Source organism: Biomphalaria glabrata, chromosome 13 (genome assembly GCF_947242115.1).
Source record: "Biomphalaria glabrata chromosome 13, xgBioGlab47.1, whole genome shotgun sequence".
NCBI classification, from domain to species: Eukaryota; Metazoa; Mollusca; class Gastropoda; family Planorbidae; genus Biomphalaria; species Biomphalaria glabrata.
The window spans coordinates 28045109-28070845 of NC_074723.1; the positions used below are offsets into that span (position 1 = coordinate 28045109).

The 25737-nt window shown below is 40.2% G+C and overlaps 1 protein-coding gene across 1 annotated transcript in view; it reads left to right on the forward strand.

Annotated features, from left to right (window-relative positions):
* LOC106053821 (endothelin-converting enzyme homolog) overlaps positions 1-24431 on the forward strand; it is a 50721-nt gene extending 26290 nt beyond the window's left edge. The window contains exons 14-23 of the mRNA XM_056009296.1: positions 834-911; positions 1702-1805; positions 4224-4282; positions 5850-5901; positions 6142-6209; positions 7695-7825; positions 8579-8644; positions 20458-20556; positions 23228-23319; positions 24244-24431. Of these exons, the coding sequence (XP_055865271.1) occupies positions 834-911; positions 1702-1805; positions 4224-4282; positions 5850-5901; positions 6142-6209; positions 7695-7825; positions 8579-8644; positions 20458-20556; positions 23228-23319; positions 24244-24343 (849 nt within the window). The 3' untranslated portion in view covers positions 24344-24431. The remainder of the gene's footprint in view (positions 1-833; positions 912-1701; positions 1806-4223; positions 4283-5849; positions 5902-6141; positions 6210-7694; positions 7826-8578; positions 8645-20457; positions 20557-23227; positions 23320-24243) is intronic.
* Positions 24432-25737: the final 1306 nt, after the last annotated feature.

Below are 25737 nucleotides of genomic sequence, written 5' to 3' on the forward strand. Positions count from 1 at the left end.
TGCGGAACAGGCCGTCCTAGCCCAGTTCCGAGTCGGGCACTGTACAATAGGCGCGTACTTTGGACGGTGGAAGGAGAACTACGACACACGGTGCCGCCACTGCGTCGAGGACGACGAGACAATAGAGCACATTCTTTATAAATGCCGAGCTCTGCATGAGGGACGTTTGGGACAAGGAATTGAGAGAGAGAGAATACTGGTTTATGTGTTGCAAAAGGTCTATCTTTGTACAGGGATAAGGCGACCTTACAGCTCACTGCCCGCTTCCTCTTCCGTGCTCTAAGGGAGTAATTCTCAGCATGGTTCGTTACTAATGGGGTTTCTGATTCGGTTTGTTAAATGAAGACAAACAAATAGCAGCTGTTGCACCCCTAGCGAGCCACAAAATATGTTGAAGTCAGCCTTTACATAGAGCTTTAGTTTATAAGATGTGACAGACTACATGAAACTAAAAGCCGTTTTTCCATTTTAAAAATGTTAGCATTTAACGTGGAAATGAATGGAATTCTTTTCTGTGGAATTCACCACAAAATATTCACAAAAACTAACGATTTGATGTTTTTAAACTTTTGTAATTGTAATAATTACTTTTGTATGCTGTAAGCATGATCAGATGGCATTTCATTTCGTTTCTGCCAAACTTGTATTATAAACTGAAATGAACTAACTAACCAACGAATGTACAACTCTTCAGATGTCACAGACTGTGTAGCTCTCAACCAGATTTGTGAAGATCTGCGAAGCTAATTAAATAAAAATTAATCTTCTTTAATCTTTGCCAAATATGACTTGACTTGGAATACATCTGAAATGAGGTCTTGTTTTCCATTCAGAACAAACGTACAGATTTTCAAGTTGGTTACCCGGAGGCGCTCGGTAACGACAACTATCTTGAACAGATATATGTGAATGTAGGTATTTCTTTTTACAAAGTTTATATCAACTCACCCTGTCTGTCTGTCTGTCTGTCTGATAAAAGTTGTGTAAAACAGAAACTCCGTCTAAGATACATACAAAGTTTTAGGTACCTATGCATGTTGGCCTATACTATAAATCATTACAGGATCGTATAAAAGGTAATTAAAAGAATAATAAAATAAATACATACATAAATACATATAATGTAAATATATCCTTATAAATGTGTAGAGTTGAATCTTTTTTAGAAAATACAAATCTATGTCCTGAAAAATAAAAGAACTCCCTATCGTTTTGTTTAATGTTTACCTCAGTCTGTAGTTCAGTTAATGTAAAAAAAAAGTATTTATTCTAGGAGTATTTTGGCTACAAAGCTTAGATCACCTCACAGTGGATGCACATTGTTTGCACATTTCTCCCACACCCATTTTCAGATCACGTTGAAACCTAAAACTGTTATTAGTTTTACCTCACAAATCATGTCTCAATCAAACTCCTAACCAATTAGTTAATTAATTATTAAACATTATTTTTTGTTTGGTTTCAAAAAAGAAAATAAATAGTATATATTGAAAGATGTAGCTGTATATATGGAGTTAGTACCTTTAGTACGTTCTTACACGTTTTTTAATTAGTGGAAATTAATTAATTTTATTTACAATGAAAAAAGGAGCTAATTCCTACATTATTGAGATACATGGTAGTAATTTTGCGTTTCTATCCCTTAGATAAACTTTGTTTCAAAAAAGATTGTTTTTTTATTTTGCTTGTTTTCGATTGCAGTTTACTTTCACAAACGACCTTTTCCTGTTCTCATTTTTGGAGGTGCAAAAGGAACTTTTATATAGTAAATTACGTTCTTTAAGGAAGAAGCCAGATGACCAAAAGTAAGTTAAGATGACCAATGGTAGATAAAGATGACCAATGGTAAATAAATATGACCAATGGTAAATACAGATGACCAATGGTAAGTAAAGATGATCAATGATAAATAAAGATGACCAATGGTAAGTAAAGATGATCAATGATAAATAAAGATGACCAATGGTAAATAAAGATGACCAATGGTAAGTAAAGAGGACCAATGGTAAGTAAAGAGGACCAATGGTAAGTAAAGATTTCCAATGATAAATAAAGATGACCAATGGTAAGTAAAGATGACCAATGGTAAGTAAAGATGACCAATGGTAAATAAAGATGACCAATGGTAAATAAAGATGACCAATGTTAAATAAAGATGACTAATGGTAAGTAAAGATGACCAATGGTAAGTAAAGATGACCAACGCTAAGTAAAGATGACCAATAGTAGATAAAGATTACCAATGGTAAGTAAAGATGACCAACGGTAGATAAAGATGACCAATGGTAAGTAAAGATGACCAATGTTAAATAAAGATGACTAATGGTAAGTAAAGATGACCAATAGTAAGTAAAGATGACCAGTGGTTAATAAAGATGACCAATGGTAAGTAAAGATGACCAATAGTAGATAAAGATTACCAATGGTAAGTAAAGATGACCAACGGTAGATAAAGATGACAAATGGCAGTAAAGATGACCAATGGTAAGTAAAGATGACCAATGGTAAGTAAAGATGACCAATGGTAAGTAAAGATGACCAATGGTAATTGGCATAACATTCTTGTCAATGGAGTGTCATTAATAATAATAATATGGCCATATACTGACATTTAGTTATGAATATACAAACTGTTAAAGAACTTTCTGTTTCATTTTCTTACATCGTTTCTTTACATCAGTGTTTCTTAAACTGGGTTATGCGTACCCCTAAGGGTACGTGTTGCAGCTTATTAACTATGATGACTTTTTAAAAATATGCTCGACATTTCGCAAAAATGTGAAGAAATGGAAAGTAGTCATTGGCTATCTGGAGGACAAATTCTGAATCGATTTGTTTGGCCTTTTATGAGTAATACAATGTTTTTTTAATGAAAGATTTGGGTTGAGAAATTATTTGAATGACTGAAAAGGGATTTTCAAACTTGCATATATATTCTCTGTTTGAAATTGCCTCAACTTATCGTTACAAGACAAAGAGATTTCATTTTATGCGTGTATATTCATTATAAAGTAAACGCTTCCATCTTAAAACTAAATTTTTGGCAATAGAGAGTTGGTAATGGAGAAGTAGAATAATTTCCCTCTCTTCATGAGTTTATAACAATTTCGGCTACTAAAATGAATGCTGATACTCTGAAATGCATAACACAGCATTTGTAGAATTAGTAAATAGACTTCAAAACTATTTGATTGATTCGTGTATTGTTATCGACTATGAATAAAAACGAAAAATTTCTACCTGACCCGAGACTGGGAAGTGGGAGAAAAAAAAGGGACAAAACATAATAAGGGGCTAGATCCATATATATTTTCCCACATATCTCATTAAGTAGCATGTATTCCCCTTATTTCGAAATCCTAGAAAATAATTAACCACAAGCAGTTAATTAACTAATTTTTTAATTTAAAAAAAAATAGATTCCTGTCTTGTTAGGTTCAAGGAATGTTCAAAGTTTTCACTTGATCCGGAAATGGAAAATGGGAGAAAAAACATGTTCAAACTTTTTACCAGACAGACAGACAGACAGACAGACATAGTGAGTTGATATAAACTATGTGGAAAACACAGATAAAGAAATTGACTGCCGGACCGTATCGCAGGTATAATGAAAACTATTTGAACTGGAGTTCTTAGTGCATTAAAAGAGACACCCGTAGACTGACTGTGTGTTTTATCTCCACTCACATCTGCACGTAAAGCCATCATGACGTCAGTCGTTTGATATTCACACACATTTACACATATTTACACACATTTACACATATTCACACACATTTACACATATTTACACACATTTACACATATTTACACACATTTACACATATTCATATACATTTACACATATTTACATATATTTACGCATATTACACTCATATTTACACATAATTACACATATTCATCAACATTTACATTTTATATTGGCACATATTTACACATAGTCACACACATTTACACATAATTAGACATATTTACACACCTTAAAGCATAGTATGCTCAATATCTCTTCAAATCTTCATTTAAGTAATTATAATGGTTTCCTTTTTAAAAGAACGCGGACACAAACTGAACGATTCATTGTCAGTGGTTCATCAATTAAAAGATCCTCACCGAGCGGTACCTGTTTAATAAAGTTTGAAAAACACAGTTTTATATACGTATATGTTTATTTTAAGAAAAAGAAACATTTCTTTCACTGTTATTGTTGTTGCATGTCTTTTCAGCTGGCCGCTGTCTATAACAGAAGCCAACGCTTTAAATTTACAGACAAAAAACCAAATCAGTAAGTGTAGTATGATCGAAATTTCATTGCAATTGAAATCCTCACTTAATGCTAAGGACTTAGTTCCTCCCGCGCCGTTCGCTGCATAATTTGGCAATCTATATCCACAGAGATCAATCTCTAGCGACATCTACATTCTCTTCCCAACTAGTGCTACACAATGTTATTGAGAGAAGACCCTATTTTAGTTTTCCTCTTTTTTGCTTCTATGTTATGGTTGACTTTGGAGAAAAAGTCTCTAGGGTGTTTCGCATCTATCGCTGCGAGCCTTATTTCGACCATTACGGATGACTTTTAGGTCTCGCTTAGTTTGTAAATGGCTCTGTCTACATTAGTTAACATTTCTATCAATACGCACAATTTTGGGTTTATCGAGGCTTTATTGGAGGCCGATTCCGAATGCACCTCTATTGAGGCTTTTCTTTATCTCTAGTATAAATGTGATTGTAGCTTCTACTTTTTATACACATTTAAATACATTTGAGGTCTTTTTTTTTCTTGTAATTTTTTAAAATAAAAATTTAAAAGAAGAGGTTTTCATTTCCAATGTAACTAGAAAACTGATTGCAACAAAGTTACAACTTATTCTTAGAATCCCAATGTAAAAGTTTGACATATTCATATTTGACATATATAGCAAGTCGGAGGCGCGGTGGCTGAGCGGTAAAGCGCTTGGCTTTCTAACCGAGGTCCCGGATTTGAATCTTGCTAAAGACTGGGATATTTAATTCCGGGGCTTGGGTGTCTTTGAGTCCACCCAGCTTTAATGGGTACCATCTTAAAGAGTCCTACTGGTGTTGTACATTGTACTTGGAACACCAAAGCCAGCAAAAGCGAACAAAAGCTCCCTTTCACCAGCCTGAATTGGGTGATTGCGGGTTCCCCTTTCCACCCACCCTGTCCGACGGTGGATAACACTCGGGGGTTAAACTTTGAGTTTGTTTATGCGTTCACTTCCAATGGACACGGACACTCCGGACTAGAGGACTAGAGATGCGGCCGAAGGCCACCCCACTGGATTCCCCAGTCGTATTCGTATGCTATACCAGGTTTACCGTGCGGGTCACGCCATTTATGAAACGGACCCTTGAGGGACGGCGCCTGGATATTGACAGGTCTTTTGCGGGAGCTTTCTTTCATCCCCACTCAGTGCAATGATGATGTTCTCACACCACCTTAGGCACTCCCACGGGAGCCTTTTGTCGCCGCCCATTTGGCCTAGTCGTCCCCTCTATACGACCGTTTCCACCCGGGCGCCACGATGAGGCAGGGCAGCGAAACCCGGGTTAATGGGTACCTGACATTAGTTAGGGTAAGAAAATGCGGATAGTCGTTTTGCTGGCCACATGACACCCTCGTACAACCGTGGGCCACACACAAACAGATAAACTTTACATCATTTTGCTTTATTATATAGCATGTCATCAAAATGTGTCTCGAGAATAGATAGAGAGCGGTCAAATAGTTTGCATCTTCACAAATGTTACTATTCCATGAAGTAACGATTGCTACTAAATAATTAACGTTGTCAAATTGATTTTCAATAGCATTTTTCATGTCCATTCAGTTATACCTGCTGGTGTTTTGAGACCACCAATTTTTCACAAAAACTTTCCAAGGTAAACATTGTTTGTTGCATAAACATAGTTATAATGATTTTTACTATAAATTCATTTAAGATGCAATGTAAACAATATTCCAAAGTTCTCAAACTCAAAGAGGTGGGGCTCGAGGTTGTCTTTCGTTGTTGTTATTGTTTTAAATGACAAAAGATACGTTGAGATCAACCAATCAAATCTCTTATTCAAGTATAGTATGAAAGGGAAACAATTCTGGTCATTGCTCAATATTTCTGTTAGGTCAATGAATTACGGCGCCATTGGTTTTCTGATGGGTCATGAGATGGTGCATGGTTTTGACAGTGATGGTAAGTTTTTGTGTTACCATAGAAACATCGCTACTTTCTGTACTCTATTTCCAATACCAATAGTTAATAATAACAATAATAATACTTTTATTTATTAAGAGAAAACAATCGCTGTATCGCTGTGTGTAGTCGCTGAATGAACTCTTTATGTTGTCTGTTGTATTTATGTGTATGTTTCTGTTGTGTTGTCTTTATATGAGAAAAGAGTCCTTGTAATCACAACAAATTTCCGTAAGGATCAATAAAGCAGTCTTAGTCTTAGTCTTAGTCTTAGTCTTAGTATAAGTTGATACATGGGAGGTATAGATTTTTTTTTTGAAATTGTATTTTTAATGTTCTTCTTGCTCTCTTGATAACTAATGAATGATTTAAAAACAAACATTTCTTAATATTCCAACGTCTTCGGGTATTTCCGCATGCTTTCAAAAGTTTAAATGAATTAATGTTTAGGAACCTTTGGCTCATCCACTTCTAAATCTAATCTAAAGGCTCATCATTGGAATGTTCTAAAGTCTAGCAGATCTATACATTCAATGCACCTCATTCACCAAAACGAACGATCACGTGATAAAACATTGTTGATTAAAATTAGATCTTAATTTTTATAAAAGAGATACAGGGTAAAATATGTTCCTTGTTTTAAAATCTAAAATTCACTAACTAGTAATTAGAATTAAGCACTCTATAGTTTTAAACAACAACAACTATTGATAATGTTTTTCTTGTTCTGAAGTAGTTCTCTGACTTTGTCCTCCTGTTGTTCCTTCTATTGTTGTCTAGGTGCTTGGTCAGTGGGTCTCAATCAAAAGGGGAGCAAGAAGTACCGTTCTTTCCTTTGACTTTAGAATAAAGTCTCTCACAACCATCATGTCTGGGTCTGGTGCTAAGTCGTGCGCTGGTGCGAAACATACACACACATTTAATAGAGTTACACAAGATTTTTACAAAATTATTACATTGTTACTAGCTTTACTATTTTAACTGTGAATAGACCTTGCTTTTTATAATTTGACTGTACGGAATTTAGCCCTTGTGATATAAAGGGAGAGTAATCCTTGAAGGACTACGGGTATGACATGGCCTAAATTGTGCCGATGTGCCAAAAACACAAAACTGAAACTCAAACTCAGTTACAACATTGTTCCATTCTTCAAGCAGTTCGTCCTAAAAACAGAATAATCACACACTTCTGTTCATTGCATGTGGGGGTCAGTCGGTGGTAACAACAATGTCCTTGGAGCGTGTTCTCACTGTTTTCTCAGTCTTCAGTTGACCAAAGTTTTATTTTGAGGCGATGCCCTGTTTATTGTCTGACCTTCCTTGTTATTGTTGTTGCTAATCCCATTGACTAGGCACCATCAAGACTGCTTATCTAATAAACCACCCCAACAGACTTTAATGAACATTTCTCTATTTGCCATCTTCGTCCTATATAAATGTTTCAAAGGTTGTATACTGTATATTACCTTGTACTTACTGTGGCAGGCAGTAGGTATGACAAGGAAGGACACCTGGCCAACTGGTGGACCAATTCTTCTAGAGACAATTTAATCGAAAAAGTGCAATGCCTCAATGACGAGTTTAGTCATTTCTGGATTAAAGAGATGAACGCGACAGTAAGTGCTTTGACTCTCCTTAACGTTAATATAGAGACCAAAACAAAAGAAAAAGTGTGCTTTACTTTCCAAATGTACAATGACTCTGTTGACTGGATGCCTTGCAAAATCTTGGTCTAATTGTAGAACTTGAAATAAAACGTTTTTAAAACGGAACAATAAATAGGTCTATGTGGAACTCAAAACAAAACCAGATGTGAACTACTGTCACAAGAAAGAAACCCAACATTGTGAGATGCTTGCAGAGTCACAACTCTGTTAAAAGATCTGTTAACATTTAAGTTATTTAATGCTTACTTTGTGGTTTCTGGACTGGTTCAACCCAGAGTAGTTCGAATCCATTTAATTGTTGGTCCATAATGCATACGACCATAATTATAACTATGTATAATCCCTTTGATTCGCCCAATACATAATAGCTTGACTTAGTTTTTCTTAGAACCCCCGTTTGGATGCTGTTTTAGACCCAGTATATGGTCAGTTTAGACTTGGAGTTAGTTAGTATTAGATGCTAAAACACAAATATAGAGTCTGACATTCACTAGAGATGCTACATTTTCCGAATTTCTACAACATCTGTTGACTCAGCATTCTGGGATTGATCAGCAGATGCACGTGGAATTAAAATTCAATATAAATTCTGATTTAAGTCTGACCAAAAACATGTTGAGACTTATAACTTTTCTACACTTACTAAAACAGGAACATAAATATTAGTAGATCTCTTCATTTAGCGTAACTTTCTATTTTTAGATTGAAGGCGTTAACAATGAGCTAGAAAATATTGCTGACAATGGAGGAATCAAGCTCGCTTACAAGGTAATAACATCAAGTCTTGGTCAATTAGTCAATTAGTTAGTTATAGTTTCACAATTAAGTGATGTCTTGGTCAGTCACTCAGATACAGTTTAACGATAAAGTGATGTCTTGGTCAGTCACTCAGATATAGTTTCACGATAAAGTGATGTCTTGGTCAGTCACTCAGATGTAGTTTCACGATAAAGTGATGTCTTGGTCAGTCACTCAGATGTAGTTTTAAGATAAAGTAATGTCTTGGTCAGTCACTCAGATATAGTTTCACGATAAAGTAATGTCTTGGTCAGTCACTCAGATGTAGTTTCACGATAAAGTAATGTCTTGGTCAGTCACTCAGATATAGTTTCACGATAAAGTAATGTCTTGGTCAGTCACTCAGATGTAGTTTCACGATAAAGTCATGTCTTGGTCAGTCACTCAGATATAGTTTCACGATAAAGTAATGTCTTGGTCAGTCACTCAGATGTAGTTTCACGATTAAGTGATGTCTTGGTCAGTCACTCAGATATAGTTTCACGATAAAGTGATGTCTTGGTCAGTCACTCAGATGTAGTTTCACGATAAAGTGATGTCTTGGTCAGTCACTCAGATGTAGTTTCACGATACAGTGATGTCACGATAGAGTGATGTCTTGGTCAGTCACTCAGATGTAGTTTCACGATAGAGTGATGTCTTGGTCAGTCACTCAGATGTAGTTTCACGATAAAGTAATGTCTTGGTCAGTCACTCAGATGTAGTTTCACGATAAAGTGATGTCACGATAGAGTGATGTCTTGGTCAGTCACTCAGATGTAGTTTCACGATAGAGTGATGTCTTGGTCAGTCACTCAGATGTAGTTTCACGATAAAGTGATGTCTTGGTCAGTCACTCAGATGTAGTTTCACGATAAAGTGATGTCACGATAAAGTGATGTCTTGGTCAGTCACTCAGATGTAGTTTCACGATAAAGTGATGTCACTATAATATCACTGTTGCCACGTAAATTAAAAGAATATGAACCAGATACGACAAAACTGATGCTTATTAACTTCCAAAAGTGTTGGATTGTTTTACAATTTTTGTCAGAATTTTTATTACTACGCATACCAAGAGTTGCGATGACATAGAGGCCAATACGATGAAAGCTCATAAAAGGACGTCCTCGTATAACTTGACGTCACATTTTCATGGAGGACCTAAGAACAGTGGACACCAGGTGGGAGGAGGCTTCAGACATTGCCAATGAGAGATCTTTATGGAGACAGCTTGCCGCCCTATGCGTCCTATTTTGCCAGATTTGGTCACGTAAAAGAACAAAGCGATGGTACATGCAATTCGGGAGATTTTTAGTTTGTTATGGAGTGAGAAAAAAATGGTCTAAAGGAACTGGAGCTTAAGCGTAGTGAAATAGACATCTATGGTTACTTAAACATAAAGGGCTGAAAGCTAAGTTAGGGCCACAAGGAACGTGCATACGAACCATCACAAAATGAGGGTCAAAGTTTGCAATTTAGACTGCAGCTGTTCATTAGATTGTCAAATACATATTATATATTGTAACGACTCTCTAACCAGGATCTCTGCAAATTGCACCTCTCGACACTACTAACTCAAAGAATTTGAGAACTCAGGGCTCCAAAGTAACGTAACACCTTAATGTCCAATAAATCAAAACCAAAACTGTGCCATTAGCAAAATGTAACACTGACTGTACACATGTTTCATCGTTGACAAAAGTGCCGCCGTATCAATCTTTTATCACTGTATCAATCTTGTATCACTGTATCAATCTTGTATCACTGTATCAATCTTGTATCACTGTATCAAACTCTACTGGCCTCTCTGCCTCTCCCCGGACTTGCACTTGGTTCAACTAGTCCGACCTGACTTCACACACTGGACTCGCTGTACCGGACTTGATTGTACATCGTCACTTTCACTCGTACTCACAAGGTGTCTTGACTTCACACACTGGACTCGCTGTACCGGACTTGATTGTACATCGTCACTTTCACTCGTACTCACAAGGTGTCTTGACTTCACACACTGGACTCGCTGTACCGGACTTGATTGTACATCGTCACTTTCACTCGTACTCACAAGGTGTCTTGACTTCACACACTGGACTCGCTGTACCGGACTTGATTGTACATCGTCACTTTCACTCGTACTCACAAGGTGTCTTGACTTCACACACTGGACTCGCTGTACCGGACTTGATTGCACATCGTCACTTTCACTCGTACTCACAAGGTGTCTTGACTTCACACACTGGACTCGCTGTACCGGACTTGATTGTACATCGTCACTTTCACTCGTACTCACAAGGTGTCTTGACTTCACACACTGGACTCGCTGTACCGGACTTGATTGTACATCGTCACTTTCACTCGTACTCACAAGGTGTCTTGACTTCACACACTGGACTCGCTGTACCGGACTTGATTGTACATCGTCACTTTCACTCGTACTCACAAGGTGTCTTGACTTCACACACTGGACTCGCTGTACCGGACTTGATTGTACATCGTCACTTTCACTCGTACTCACAAGGTGTCTTGACTTCACACACTGGACTCGCTGTACCGGACTTGATTGTACATCGTCACTTTCACTCGTACTCACAAGGTGTCTTGACTTCACACACTGGACTCGCTGTACCGGACTTGATTGATTGTACATCGTCACTTTCACTCGTACTCACAAGGTGTCTTGACTTCACACACTGGACTCGCTGTACCGGACTTGATTGTACATCGTCACTTTCACTCGTACTCACAAGGTGTCTTGACTTCACACACTGGACTCGCTGTACCGGACTTGATTGTACATCGTCACTTTCACTCGTACTCACAAGGTGTCTTGACTTCACACACTGGACTCGCTGTACCGGACTTGATTGTACATCGTCACTTTCACTCGTACTCACAAGGTGTCTTGACTTCACACACTGGACTCGCTGTACCGGACTTGATTGATTGTACATCGTCACTTTCACTCGTACTCACAAGGTGTCTTGACTTCACACACTGGACTCGCTGTACCGGACTTGATTGTACATCGTCACTTTCACTCGTACTCACAAGGTGTCTTGACTTCACACACTGGACTCGCTGTACCGGACTTGATTGTACATCGTCACTTTCACTCGTACTCACAAGGTGTCTTGACTTCACACACTGGACTCGCTGTACCGGACTTGATTGATTGTACATCGTCACTTTCACTCGTACTCACAAGGTGTCTTGACTTCACACACTGGACTCGCTGTACCGGACTTGATTGTACATCGTCACTTTCACTCGTACTCACAAGGTGTCTTGACTTCACACACTGGACTCGCTGTACCGGACTTGATTGATTGTACATCGTCACTTTCACTCGTACTCACAAGGTGTCTTGACTTCACACACTGGACTCGCTGTACCGGACTTGATTGTACATCGTCACTTTCACTCGTACTCACAAGGTGTCTTGACTTCACACACTGGACTCGCTGTACCGGACTTGATTGTACATCGTCACTTTCACTCGTACTCACAAGGTGTCTTGACTTCACACACTGGACTCGCTGTACCGGACTTGATTGTACATCGTCACTTTCACTCGTACTCACAAGGTGTCTTGACTTCACACACTGGACTCGCTGTACCGGACTTGATTGTACATCGTCACTTTCACTCGTACTCACAAGGTGTCTTGACTTCACACACTGAACTCGCTGTACCGGACTTGATTGTACATCGTCACTTTCACTCGTACTCACAAGGTGTCTTGACTTCACACACTGGACTCGCTGTACCGGACTTGATTGTACATCGTCACTTTCACTCGTACTCACAAGGTGTCTTGACTTCACACACTGGACTCGCTGTACCGGACTTGATTGTACATCGTCACTTTCACTCGTACTCACAAGGTGTCTTGACTTCACACACTGAACTCGCTGTACCGGACTTGATTGTACATCGTCACTTTCACTCGTACTCACAAGGTGTCTTGACTTCACACACTGAACTCGCTGTACCGGACTTGATTGTACATCGTCACTTTCACTCGTACTCACAAGGTGTCTTGACTTCACACACTGAACTCGCTGTACCGGACTTGATTGTACATCGTCACTTTCACTCGTACTCACAAGGTGTCTTGACTTCACACACTGGACTCGCTGTACCGGACTTGATTGTACATCGTCACTTTAACTCGTACTCACAAGGTGTCTTGACTTCACACACTGAACTCGCTGTACCGGACTTGATTGTACATCGTCACTTTCACTCGTACTCACATGGTGTCTTGACTTCACACACTGAACTCGCTGTACCGGACTTGATTGTACATCGTCACTTTCACTCGTACTCACAAGGTGTCTTGACTTCACACACTGAACTCGCTGTACCGGACTTGATTGTACATCGTCACTTTCACTCGTACTCACAAGGTGTCTTGACTTCACACACTGAACTCGCTGTACCGGACTTGATTGTACATCGTCACTTTCACTCGTACTCACAAGGTGCCTTGACTTCACACACTGAACTAGCTGTACCGGACTTGATTGTACATCGTCACTTTCACTCGTACTCACAAGGTGTCTTGACTTCACACACTGGACTCGCTGTACCGGACTTGATTGTACATCGTCACTTTCACTCGTACTCACAAGGTGTCTTGACTTCACACACTGAACTCGCTGTACCGGACTTGATTGTACATCGTCACTTTCACTCGTACTCACAAGGTGTCTTGACTTCACACACTGGACTCGCTGTACCGGACTTGATTGTACATCGTCACTTTCACTCGTACTCACAAGGTGTCTTGACTTCACACACTGGACTCGCTGTACCGGACTTGATTGTACATCGTCACTTCACACACTGGACTCGCTGTACCGGACTTGATTGTACATCGTCACTTTCACTCGTACTCACAAGGTGTCTTGACTTCACACACTGGACTCGCTGTACCGGACTTGATTGTACATCGTCACTTTCACTCGTACTCACAAGGTGTCTTGACTTCACACACTGGACTCGCTGTACCGGACTTGATTGTACATCGTCACTTTCACTCGTACTCACAAGGTGTCTTGACTTCACACACTGAACTCGCTGTACCGGACTTGATTGTACATCGTCACTTTCACTCGTACTCACAAGGTGTCTTGACTTCACACACTGGACTCGCTGTACCGGACTTGATTGTACATCGTCACTTTCACTCGTACTCACAAGGTGTCTTGACTTCACACACTGAACTCGCTGTACCGGACTTGATTGTACATCGTCACTTTCACTCGTACTCACAAGGTGTCTTGACTTCACACACTGAACTCGCTGTACCGGACATGATTGTACATCGTCACTTTCACTCGTACTCACAAGGTGTCTTGACTTCACACACTGAACTCGCTGTACCGGACTTGATTGTACATCGTCACTTTCACTCGTACTCACAAGGTGTCTTGACTTCACACACTGAACTCGCTGTACCGGACTTGATTGTACATCGTCACTTTCACTCGTACTCACAAGGTGTCTTGACTTCACACACTGAACTCGCTGTACCGGACTTGATTGTACATCGTCACTTTCACTCGTACTCACAAGGTGTCTTGACTTCACACACTGAACTCGCTGTACCGGACTTGATTGTACATCGTCACTTTCACTCGTACTCACAAGGTGTCTTGACTTCACACACTGAACTCGCTGTACCGGACTTGATTGTACATCGTCACTTCACACACTGGACTCGCTGTACCGGACTTGATTGTACATCGTCACTTCACACACTGGACTCGCTGTACCGGACTTGATTGTACATCGTCACTTCACACACTGGACTCGCTGTACCGGACTTGATTGTACATCGTCACTTCACACACTGGACTCGCTGTACCGGACTTGATTGTACATCGTCACTTTCACTCGTATTCACAAGGTGTCTTGACTTCACACACTGGACTCGCTGTACCGGACTTGATTGTACATCGTCACTTTCACTCGTACTCACAAGGTGTCTTGACTTCACACACTGGACTCGCTGTACCGGACTTGATTGTACATCGTCACTTTCACTCGTACTCACAAGGTGTCTTGACTTCACACACTGAACTCGCTGTACCGGACTTGATTGTACATCGTCACTTTCACTCGTACTCACAAGGTGTCTTGACTTCACACACTGAACTCGCTGTACCGGACTTGATTGTACATCGTCACTTTCACTCGTACTCACAAGGTGTCTTGACTTCACACACTGAACTCGCTGTACCGGACTTGATTGTACATCGTCACTTTCACTCGTACTCACAAGGTGTCTTGACTTCACACACTGAACTCGCTGTACCGGACTTGATTGTACATCGTCACTTTCACTCGTACTCACAAGGTGTCTTGACTTCACACACTGAACTCGCTGTACCGGACTTGATTGTACATCGTCACTTTCACTCGTACTCACAAGGTGTCTTGACTTCACACACTGAACTCGCTGTACCGGACTTGATTGTACATCGTCACTTTCACTCGTACTCACAAGGTGTCTTGACTTCACACACTGAACTCGCTGTACCGGACTTGATTGTACATCGTCACTTTCACTCGTACTCACAAGGTGTCTTGACTTCACACACTGAACTCGCTGTACCGGACTTGATTGTACATCGTCACTTTCACTCGTACTCACAAGGTGTCTTGACTTCACACACTGAACTCGCTGTACCGGACTTGATTGTACATCGTCACTTTCACTCGTACTCACAAGGTGTCTTGACTTCATCAACTGAACTCGCTGTACCGGACTTGATTGTACATCGTCACTTTCACTCGTACTCACAAGGTGTCTTGACTTCACACACTGAACTCGCTGTACCGGACTTGATTGTACATCGTCACTTTCACTCGTACTCACAAGGTGTCTTGACTTCACACACTGGACTCGCTGTACCGGACTTGATTGTACATCGTCACTTTCACTCGCACTCACAAGGTGTCTTGACTTCACACACTGAACTCGCTGTACCGGACTTGATTGTACATCGTCACTTTCACTCGTACTCACAAGGTGTCTTGACTTCACACACTGGACTCGCTGTACCGGACTTGATTGTACATCGTCACTTTCACTCGCACTCACAAGGTGTCTTGACTTCACACACTGAACTCGCTGTACCGGACTTGATTGTACATCGTCACTTTCACTCGTACTCACAAGGTGTCTTGACTTCACACACTGAACTCGCTGTACCGGACTTGATTGTACATCGTCACTTTCACTCGTACTCACAAGGTGTCTTGACTTCACACACTGAACTCGCTGTACCGGACTTGATTGTACATCGTCACTTCACACACTGGACTCGCTGTACCGGACTTGATTGTACATCGTCACTTCACACACTGGACTCGCTGTACCGGACTTGATTGTACATCGTCACTTCACACACTGGACTCGCTGTACCGGACTTGATTGTACATCGTCACTTCACACACTGGACTCGCTGTACCGGACTTGATTGTACATCGTCACTTTCACTCGTATTCACAAGGTGTCTTGACTTCACACACTGGACTCGCTGTACCGGACTTGATTGTACATCGTCACTTTCACTCGTACTCACAAGGTGTCTTGACTTCACACACTGGACTCGCTGTACCGGACTTGATTGTACATCGTCACTTTCACTCGTACTCACAAGGTGTCTTGACTTCACACACTGAACTCGCTGTACCGGACTTGATTGTACATCGTCACTTTCACTCGTACTCACAAGGTGTCTTGACTTCACACACTGAACTCGCTGTACCGGACTTGATTGTACATCGTCACTTTCACTCGTACTCACAAGGTGTCTTGACTTCACACACTGAACTCGCTGTACCGGACTTGATTGTACATCGTCACTTTCACTCGTACTCACAAGGTGTCTTGACTTCACACACTGAACTCGCTGTACCGGACTTGATTGTACATCGTCACTTTCACTCGTACTCACAAGGTGTCTTGACTTCACACACTGAACTCGCTGTACCGGACTTGATTGTACATCGTCACTTTCACTCGTACTCACAAGGTGTCTTGACTTCACACACTGAACTCGCTGTACCGGACTTGATTGTACATCGTCACTTTCACTCGTACTCACAAGGTGTCTTGACTTCACACACTGAACTCGCTGTACCGGACTTGATTGTACATCGTCACTTTCACTCGTACTCACAAGGTGTCTTGACTTCACACACTGAACTCGCTGTACCGGACTTGATTGTACATCGTCACTTTCACTCGTACTCACAAGGTGTCTTGACTTCACACACTGAACTCGCTGTACCGGACTTGATTGTACATCGTCACTTTCACTCGTACTCACAAGGTGTCTTGACTTCACACACTGAACTCGCTGTACCGGACTTGATTGTACATCGTCACTTTCACTCGTACTCACAAGGTGTCTTGACTTCACACACTGGACTCGCTGTACCGGACTTGATTGTACATCGTCACTTTCACTCGCACTCACAAGGTGTCTTGACTTCACACACTGAACTCGCTGTACCGGACTTGATTGTACATCGTCACTTTCACTCGTACTCACAAGGTGTCTTGACTTCACACACTGGACTCGCTGTACCGGACTTGATTGTACATCGTCACTTTCACTCGCACTCACAAGGTGTCTTGACTTCACACACTGAACTCGCTGTACCGGACTTGATTGTACATCGTCACTTTCACTCGTACTCACAAGGTGTCTTGACTTCACACACTGGACTCGCTGTACCGGACTTGATTGTACATCGTCACTTTCACTCGTACTCACAAGGTGTCTTGACTTCACACACTGAACTCGCTGTACCGGACTTGATTGTACATCGTCACTTTCACTCGTACTCACAAGGTGTCTTGACTTCACACACTGGACTCGCTGTACCGGACTTGATTGTAAATCGTCACTTTCACTCGTACTCACAAGGTGTCTTGACTTCACACACTGGACTCGCTGTACCGGACTTGATTGTACATCGTCACTTTCACTCGTACTCACAAGGTGTCTTGACTTCACACACTGGACTCGCTGTACCGGACTTGATTGTACATCGTCACTTTCACTCGTACTCACAAGGTGTCTTGACTTCACACACTGGACTCGCTGTACCGGACTTGATTGTACATCGTCACTTTCACTCGTACTCACAAGGTGTCTTGACTTCACACACTGAACTCGCTGTACCGGACTTGATTGTACATCGTCACTTTCACTCGTACTCACAAGGTGTCTTGACTTCACACACTGGACTCGCTGTACCGGACTTGATTGTACATCGTCACTTTCACTCGTACTCACAAGGTGTCTTGACTTCACACACTGTACTCGCTGTACCGGACTTGATTGTACATCGTCACTTTCACTCGTACTCACAAGGTGTCTTGACTTCACACACTGGACTCGCTGTACCGGACTTGATTGTACATCGTCACTTTCACTCGTACTCACAAGGTGTCTTGACTTCACACACTGGACTCGCTGTACCGGACTTGATTGTACATCGTCACTTTCACTCGTACTCACAAGGTGTCTTGACTTCACACACTGGACTCGCTGTACCGGACTTGATTGTACATCGTCACTTTCACTCGCACTCACAAGGTGTCTTGACTTCACACACTGGACTCGCTGTACCGGACTTGATTGTACATCGTCACTTTCACTCGCACTCACAAGGTGTCTTGACTTCACACACTGGACTCGCTGTACCGGACTTGATTGTACATCGTCACTTTCACTCGTACTCACAAGGTGTCTTGACTTCACACACTGGACTCGCTGTACCGGACTTGATTGTACATCGTCACTTTCACTCGTACTCACAAGGTGTCTTGACTTCACACACTGGACTCGCTGTACCGGACTTGATTGTACATCGTCACTTTCACTCGCACTCACAAGGTGTCTTGACTTCACACACTGGACTCGCTGTACCGGACTTGATTGTACATCGTCACTTTCACTCGTACTCACAAGGTGTCTTGACTTCACACACTGGACTCGCTGTACCGGACTTGATTGTACATCGTCACTTTCACTCGCACTCACAAGGTGTCTTGACTTCACACACTGAACTCGCTGTACCGGACTTGATTGTACATCGTCACTTTCACTCGTACTCACAAGGTGTCTTGACTTCACACACTGGACTCGCTGTACCGGACTTGATTGTACATCGTCACTTTCACTCGTACTCACAAGGTGTCTTGACTTCACACACTGAACTCGCTGTACCGGACTTGATTGTACATCGTCACTTTCACTCGTACTCACAAGGTGTCTTGACTTCACACACTGGACTCGCTGTACCGGACTTGATTGTACATCGTCACTTTCACTCGTACTCACAAGGTGTCTTGACTTCACACACTGGACTAGCTGTACCGGACTTGATTGTACATCGTCACTTTCACTCGTACTCACAAGGTGTCTTGACTTCACACACTGGACTCGCTGTACCGGACTTGATTGTACATCGTCACTTTCACTCGTACTCACAAGGTGTCTTGACTTCACACACTGGACTAGCTGTACCGGACTTGATTGTACATCGTCACTTTCACTCGTACTCACAAGGTGTCTTGACTTCACACACTGGACTCGCTGTACCGGACTTGATTGTACATCGTCACTTTCACTCGTACTCACAAGGTGTCTTGACTTCACACACTGGACTCGCTGTACCGGACTTGATTGTACATCGTCACTTTCACTCGTACTCACAAGGTGTCTTGACTTCACACACTGGACTCGCTGTACCGGACTTGATTGTACATCGTCACTTTCACTCGTACTCACAAGGTGTCTTGACTTCACACACTGAACTCGCTGTACCGGACTTGATTGTACATCGTCACTTTCACTCGTACTCACAAGGTGTCTTGACTTCACACACTGAACTCGCTGTACCGGACTTGATTGTACATCGTCACTTTCACTCGTACTCACAAGGTGTCTTGACTTCACACACTGGACTCGCTGTACCGGACTTGATTGTACATCGTCACTTTCACTCGTACTCACAAGGTGTCTTGACTTCACACACTGGACTCGCTGTACCAGACTTGATTGTACATCGTCACTTTCACTCGTACTCACAAGGTGTCTTGACTTCACACACTGGACTCGCTGTACCAGACTTGATTGTACATCGTCACTTTCACTCGTACTCACAAGGTGTCTTGACTTCACACACTGGACTCGCTGTACCAGACTTGATTGTACATCGTCACTTTCACTCGTACTCACAAGGTGTCTTGACTTCACACACTGGACTCGCTGTACCAGACTTGATTGTACATCGTCACTTTCACTCGTACTCACAAGGTGTCTTGACTTTACTCAAACCGAACCGTCGTAATGCGCAACCACACTGCATTGAGCCGAGCCGTTTTGTCGGCCAAACGTGTCGATGACACCTAAGATCCCCTCCCCCTTTCAAGAACCCTAGAGAACATCGCTCGACCTTTCTCTCTCTCTGTATAAATATATATGACGTGGCAGATCTTTCCAGAAACGTAGGCGAGTCGTCACTCATCACATCGGACCGCTTGTCTAGCGCTAATCTGTGTACGTTTTGTCAGCTGGCTAAACACACACTATTATCCATATTCACATGACTTAAAAAGTTACAATATTATATTATAATTATATTATAAACATATTATACTTTATTCTAAATGTAGAGGACGCCACAGGATATTCAATGTTAACTCTATACTAAAACTGTCCAAGTCTGTTAGACAAATTCAATGCTAACTCTACACTGTAATTGTTCAGGCTTATAGATTGTGGGTAGAATCAGAAGGAAAAGAAGAGACTCCATTACAATCTTTGAGTTTCACACACAACCAGATATTTTTCTTGAGTTTTGCACATGTGAGTCTTTGTCAATTTTTTTTTAAATATCACTTTCTTTTTTATTAATTTTTGCTGCGTAATATATTATTTAATTAATCTATATTATGAATGCAATAGCCTTGATTCAATCATCACTAATTCTTTCTCCAAAAAACATTTAACTCAATCTCTCCTAATCGACGATACCATCGTTGATTTTTACCTCATTAAATTAAATTAATGTTTAATTTTTTAAACTTGACTTTGTGAATTATATAAAAAGAGCATGCATTCCACTTTAAGTCTATACCAAATACAACATTTTCTGATAACAAACAACGAAGCTATTGAAGCCCAATCATAACAAGGTAGTGAAATAGTAATGAGAAAAATGAAGAATTCTTTCAAAATGTGGAAACATAATTACGGAGAGAAAGAGTTAACCTGTTATAAATTTCCATGTGCCTAGTACAACTAAGCACCTTTCATGATTGAAACCGAAGCGGTTATATGTATCAAAACAATTTTTTTCTTGCATTTTAGACCCAATATGTTTTATAAGGCCGACTTATCTAACAGTTAAAGTTTGAACTTCCTTCCACTATTTAAACTTTTTGTGTGCATAATTTACTCCTTGCTACAAAACTTGCTTTGTAAATTTTGCATAATTTTTTCTTCGTCATAATAAGCCAAAACTTACTTGAATATGTGTTTTTGTATGTGAGTAAAGATACATAAAGAACAGAATGAAATGTTGGTATGTAAGTAAAGATACATACAGAACAGAATGAAATGTTGGTACAACTTTATTATTTTGATTGCTTGGGGTGAAGGAGGTAATAAAAGATCATAGAATTCTTGGGTGACAGACAGAGTGATAGCAAATAAAGGAGTCCGACCAAAAGCAACATAAAACTTATGAAATACTTCAAGATTGAACTAAGAAGATGAATAAAAGAGATTAATTTTATGTGAAATATTTTTTAGGGGGGTGGTGACAGGGCAAATTTAGGAAAAGGTTCCTCCTTCAGACCTTGTGGTCTATAGGGCAGATGATGTAAAGGTCTGTAAAGGTGGCTGAGTGGTAAAGCGCTTGGCTTCCGAACCGAGGTCCGGGGTTCGAATCCTGGTGAAGACTGGGATATTTAATTGCTGGCGCCTCTGAGTCCACACAGCTCTAATGGGTACCTGACATTATTGGGGAAAAGTAAAAGTGGTTGGTCGTTGTGCTGGCCACATGACACCCTCGATAACCGTATGCCACAGAATCAGATGATCAAAGTTAGGAAAGTGATACTAGAATTCTCAGACCAGAAGTATGTCGATATAGACGCGCCGTTCCAATTCAACGTAACAAACTTTTATTAAAGAAGCGTTAAAAAAAGGTGTGTGTGTGGGGTTTCTGCCCAAGTATTACGTGAGCGTTCAATGCGCAGGATACAATAAGAAAAGAGGGCTCAGAAATCCTTTCAAAATATTTCGACAGAGAGTTAAAAAGTCATAGAATACTGTTAGAGACGCACCATAGTTGACAGTCTTTGTACGCGACATTTAGTGACGTCACAGATATTAGTGCTTATTCCTATTATTGGTAGTCAGTTGGTGTTAGGAATTCAAGGTGACAAACATCTTGTTACGGACAGAGACCTGACATTGAGCATTATTGAAGTATCTTACGGTCTGGACGTTATCCTTACATAATGCTAATGTGTAAGTCTTGTTCATAAATAGTTTTAAGATAAAGCGTATTTCCATAGGAGGGACTATTTCCTAAAGCGAAAGTTATGGGGTCATCGAATTCACTGTTTGGGAGGGAGGGTTGCCGTTATAAAGTGGGCTGTACCAATTAGATTGAACCATGCAAAATGCAAGTTTGTAAGGGAAGGGGGTTGGTCGTTGGCGAAGTGAAATCGTTAGATAGAGAAAAGGGAATTCACAGAAATTAGGGTGTTTAGGAGGGCATTGCCAATTAAACGTAGAATACACTGGCCTAAAAGAGGGTGCACGAAAATTATGGAATATGGGTCCAACGTCGGCATTACGATTTTTATTTTTAAGTAAATAGGGCCAAGGACGAAAATATCATAGAGCCTATAAAGTATTTCGAAACAAGAATTTAAAAGCCGATGTTTGATAATGTAAAGAAGATAATTTGTCTGAGAGTGTAAAGAAGACAATTAGTCTGATAGTGTAAAGAAGACAATTAGTCTGATAGTGTAAAGAAGACAATTAGTCTGATAGTGTCAAGAGGACAATTTGTCTGAAAGTGTAAAGAAGACTATTTGTCTGAAAGTGTAAAGAAGACAATTTGTCTGAAAGTGTAAAGAAGATAATTTGTCTGAAAGTGTAAAGAAGACAATTTGTCTGATTGTGTAAAATAGACATTTGTCTGATAGTGTAAGAAGACAATTTGTCTGATAGTGTAAAGAAGACAATTTGTTAAAACGAAGAGTTGGGAGGGGGACTTGTCCAAGTTATAAATAAAAAAAAGATGGGGTACATGGCGAAATAAACACTATAGAGCTTGGAAACACATCAATGGGCGTAGCCAGTTGGTAATGCTATTAGAGCTACAGTTTAAAATCCATTCTTATTAAAAATTTCTTGTTAAATAATTAGCCATGTCTGTTTTATTTCCTTTTTTTTTCCGTTTATGTACTATGTCTTCAATAGTGAGACTACAAATATTTAATTTTTTATCATTTGACAGAGTTGGTGTCACGTCATGGATAAAGACTTATTAGATAAAGACCTATCACAATGGTTTATAAGTTTCAGCACACACAGTCCAGCTAGGTTTAGGTAGGTTTATGTTGGTTTAGGTAGGTTTAGCTAGGTTTAGGTAGGTTTAGCTAGTTTAAGGAAGGGGTAAAGAAAAAAAGAAATATGTCTGCAGGAGGTGCACTGAAGAACATCTCGAGAGACGATCTTTTCCCTTTGCAACTTCTTGTGTGACTAAAGAGGCCAATCCTTGATACACAGATGCGGTCACAGGTTGGACATCTGTAATCACCAGACGCAGTAGTATTTTTCACCCTTCTTTCTACTACTGTTGCGTATGGCATCTGCAATCCGAGACCCTTCCAGTATGCTCTCTCTCCATGTGGATCTATCCAGTGCCACTTTTTCCCAGCTGTATTGTCGATTTTGAAGAGCTTCATGTCGTGTTTGCATTCATCAGTAAACCGTAAAAGTGGGCGACCAGCGGCTCTCCTGTTAACTCATAGAGTTTGGTGACTATAGTTTGCTTTAGTTTAATATTGAAGCTGTTTTTTTTAGCCTTAAAACTCTCTGTAGGCTGGTTCTAAACTCAAAACCCTTGCTTGGCTAAGCTTATATAATTCGGTGAATTTTGTTAGCTTTAGTTTTATATTGAAGAAGAATTTTCAGTAAAATAAAAAAAATCTAGAGGGGGGTTTAAAGCTCAACCACTCACCCATTGGCTACGCTCATGGAATTCGTTGATTATCGTTTGCTTTACTTTTTGTTTAATTAAAAGGTGTAAATTATTAAATAACTTAAATAAGATTGGGCCCCGTGCAATCCATTTCGCATAGAGCCCCGCAATTGTTAGAGCCGGCCTTGATTTCAGAACATAAAAACTGAATTCATTTAAAACCTGTTTAAATAAAATTGTTAAATAGTTGACTATATAGTTGAATACATATAATTGTTTGTTTAAAAAAGTTATAAATAATTCAACGTATCACTTTTGTGCATTTATAGAGTCATCGGGCCACTTCAGAACTTTGAGGAGTTTTCAGAAGTCTTTTCGTGTCCAGTTGGCTCCTACATGAACCCGGAAAAGAAATGTCACATATGGTGATGGCAAATGTCAAAATGATCTGATTTAAAGTAATCAAATGGATTGTTACAATATCAATAAAATGTTAAATAAACATGTACACAATGTACACCTCCTCATTTGTCTCTTCATTTAATTATTGCAAACATTCGATGAGAAAGAAAGAAAGTTTCCCTAACGCCTGCCATTTTCTATCTCGACATGGCCTCTCACTGTATACGTGGCGGCCTTCTCGTGGTTACTATGTATGTACATTGTAGAAAGACGGAGGGCTTTCTTTTGGGATTCGCTATCTAGCCTCGCCACGGAAATGGACTCATCAAATGGTTATGTATGTATGACCTTCTGACCCAGGGGTCGGTATAGAGTCTAACCTTAAATCCTTGACTTTGGGGGAAAAATTTTTATCTAAAAATCTAAGGTCAATCTACGGGGGAAAAAAGAAGTTGTAAGTTGTATTCGCTTATAGAGAATGTCAACAGGAAACTACAGGGTTTTCTGCTTTTGAGATGACATATGGCGCCAACCCACGAGGACCCATGTCAATACTCAAAGAATCTCTAATACCACCAGATTCCAATTCACCAGAATCAAAAACAGCATGCCAGCATGTTATAGATATCAGAAACTTTGTCATATGTGAGCAAGCTAAAGAAGCCACAGCTAAAGCAAACATAAATACTCAAGCTAGAGTCAACAAAACCAGAAAACTCAGATAGTTTGAACCAGGAGACAAAGTATGTTTATTGTTACCAGACAAGAACAACAAGCTATTTATCAAATGGCAAGGTCCATTCCCAGTACAAAGAAAAATCACAGATGTTGACTATGAAATTGACATTCATAACAAGAAGAAAATATACCATATCAACATGCTACAAAAGTACAACACTGAAACAGATGATGATACGAGTACAGAACAGACAGAAACAGTTATGTCATGTTTAGCAGTCATACCTGAAGAAGAAGAAAATGATATGAATGATTTCAACGATTTCATAATGCCAGATACACCACCGAAGCAAACAGAATTTTGGCATGATATCAAAATTGATAAATTATCACATCAGAGAAAACAAGAATTAACAAACATTCTAAAAGAACATTCAGAAATATTCACAGATATTCCAGGAAAAACTTCTATTGTTGAACATGAAATCATACTTACAGATTCCAAGCCTACAAAATCAAGACCTTATCCTTTACCAATACACTACAGAGATTTCCTTCAACAAGAAATTAACCAACTTTTAGAACAAGGCATCATAGAACATTCTAACTCACCATATGCCGCACCAATTGTACTTGTCAAACGTAAACAAGCATCAACTCCATGAATATGTGTCGACTTCAGACAATTAAACAAAATAACTCGCCTCGATTCATACCCCATGCCTAACCCTGAAGATCTTATG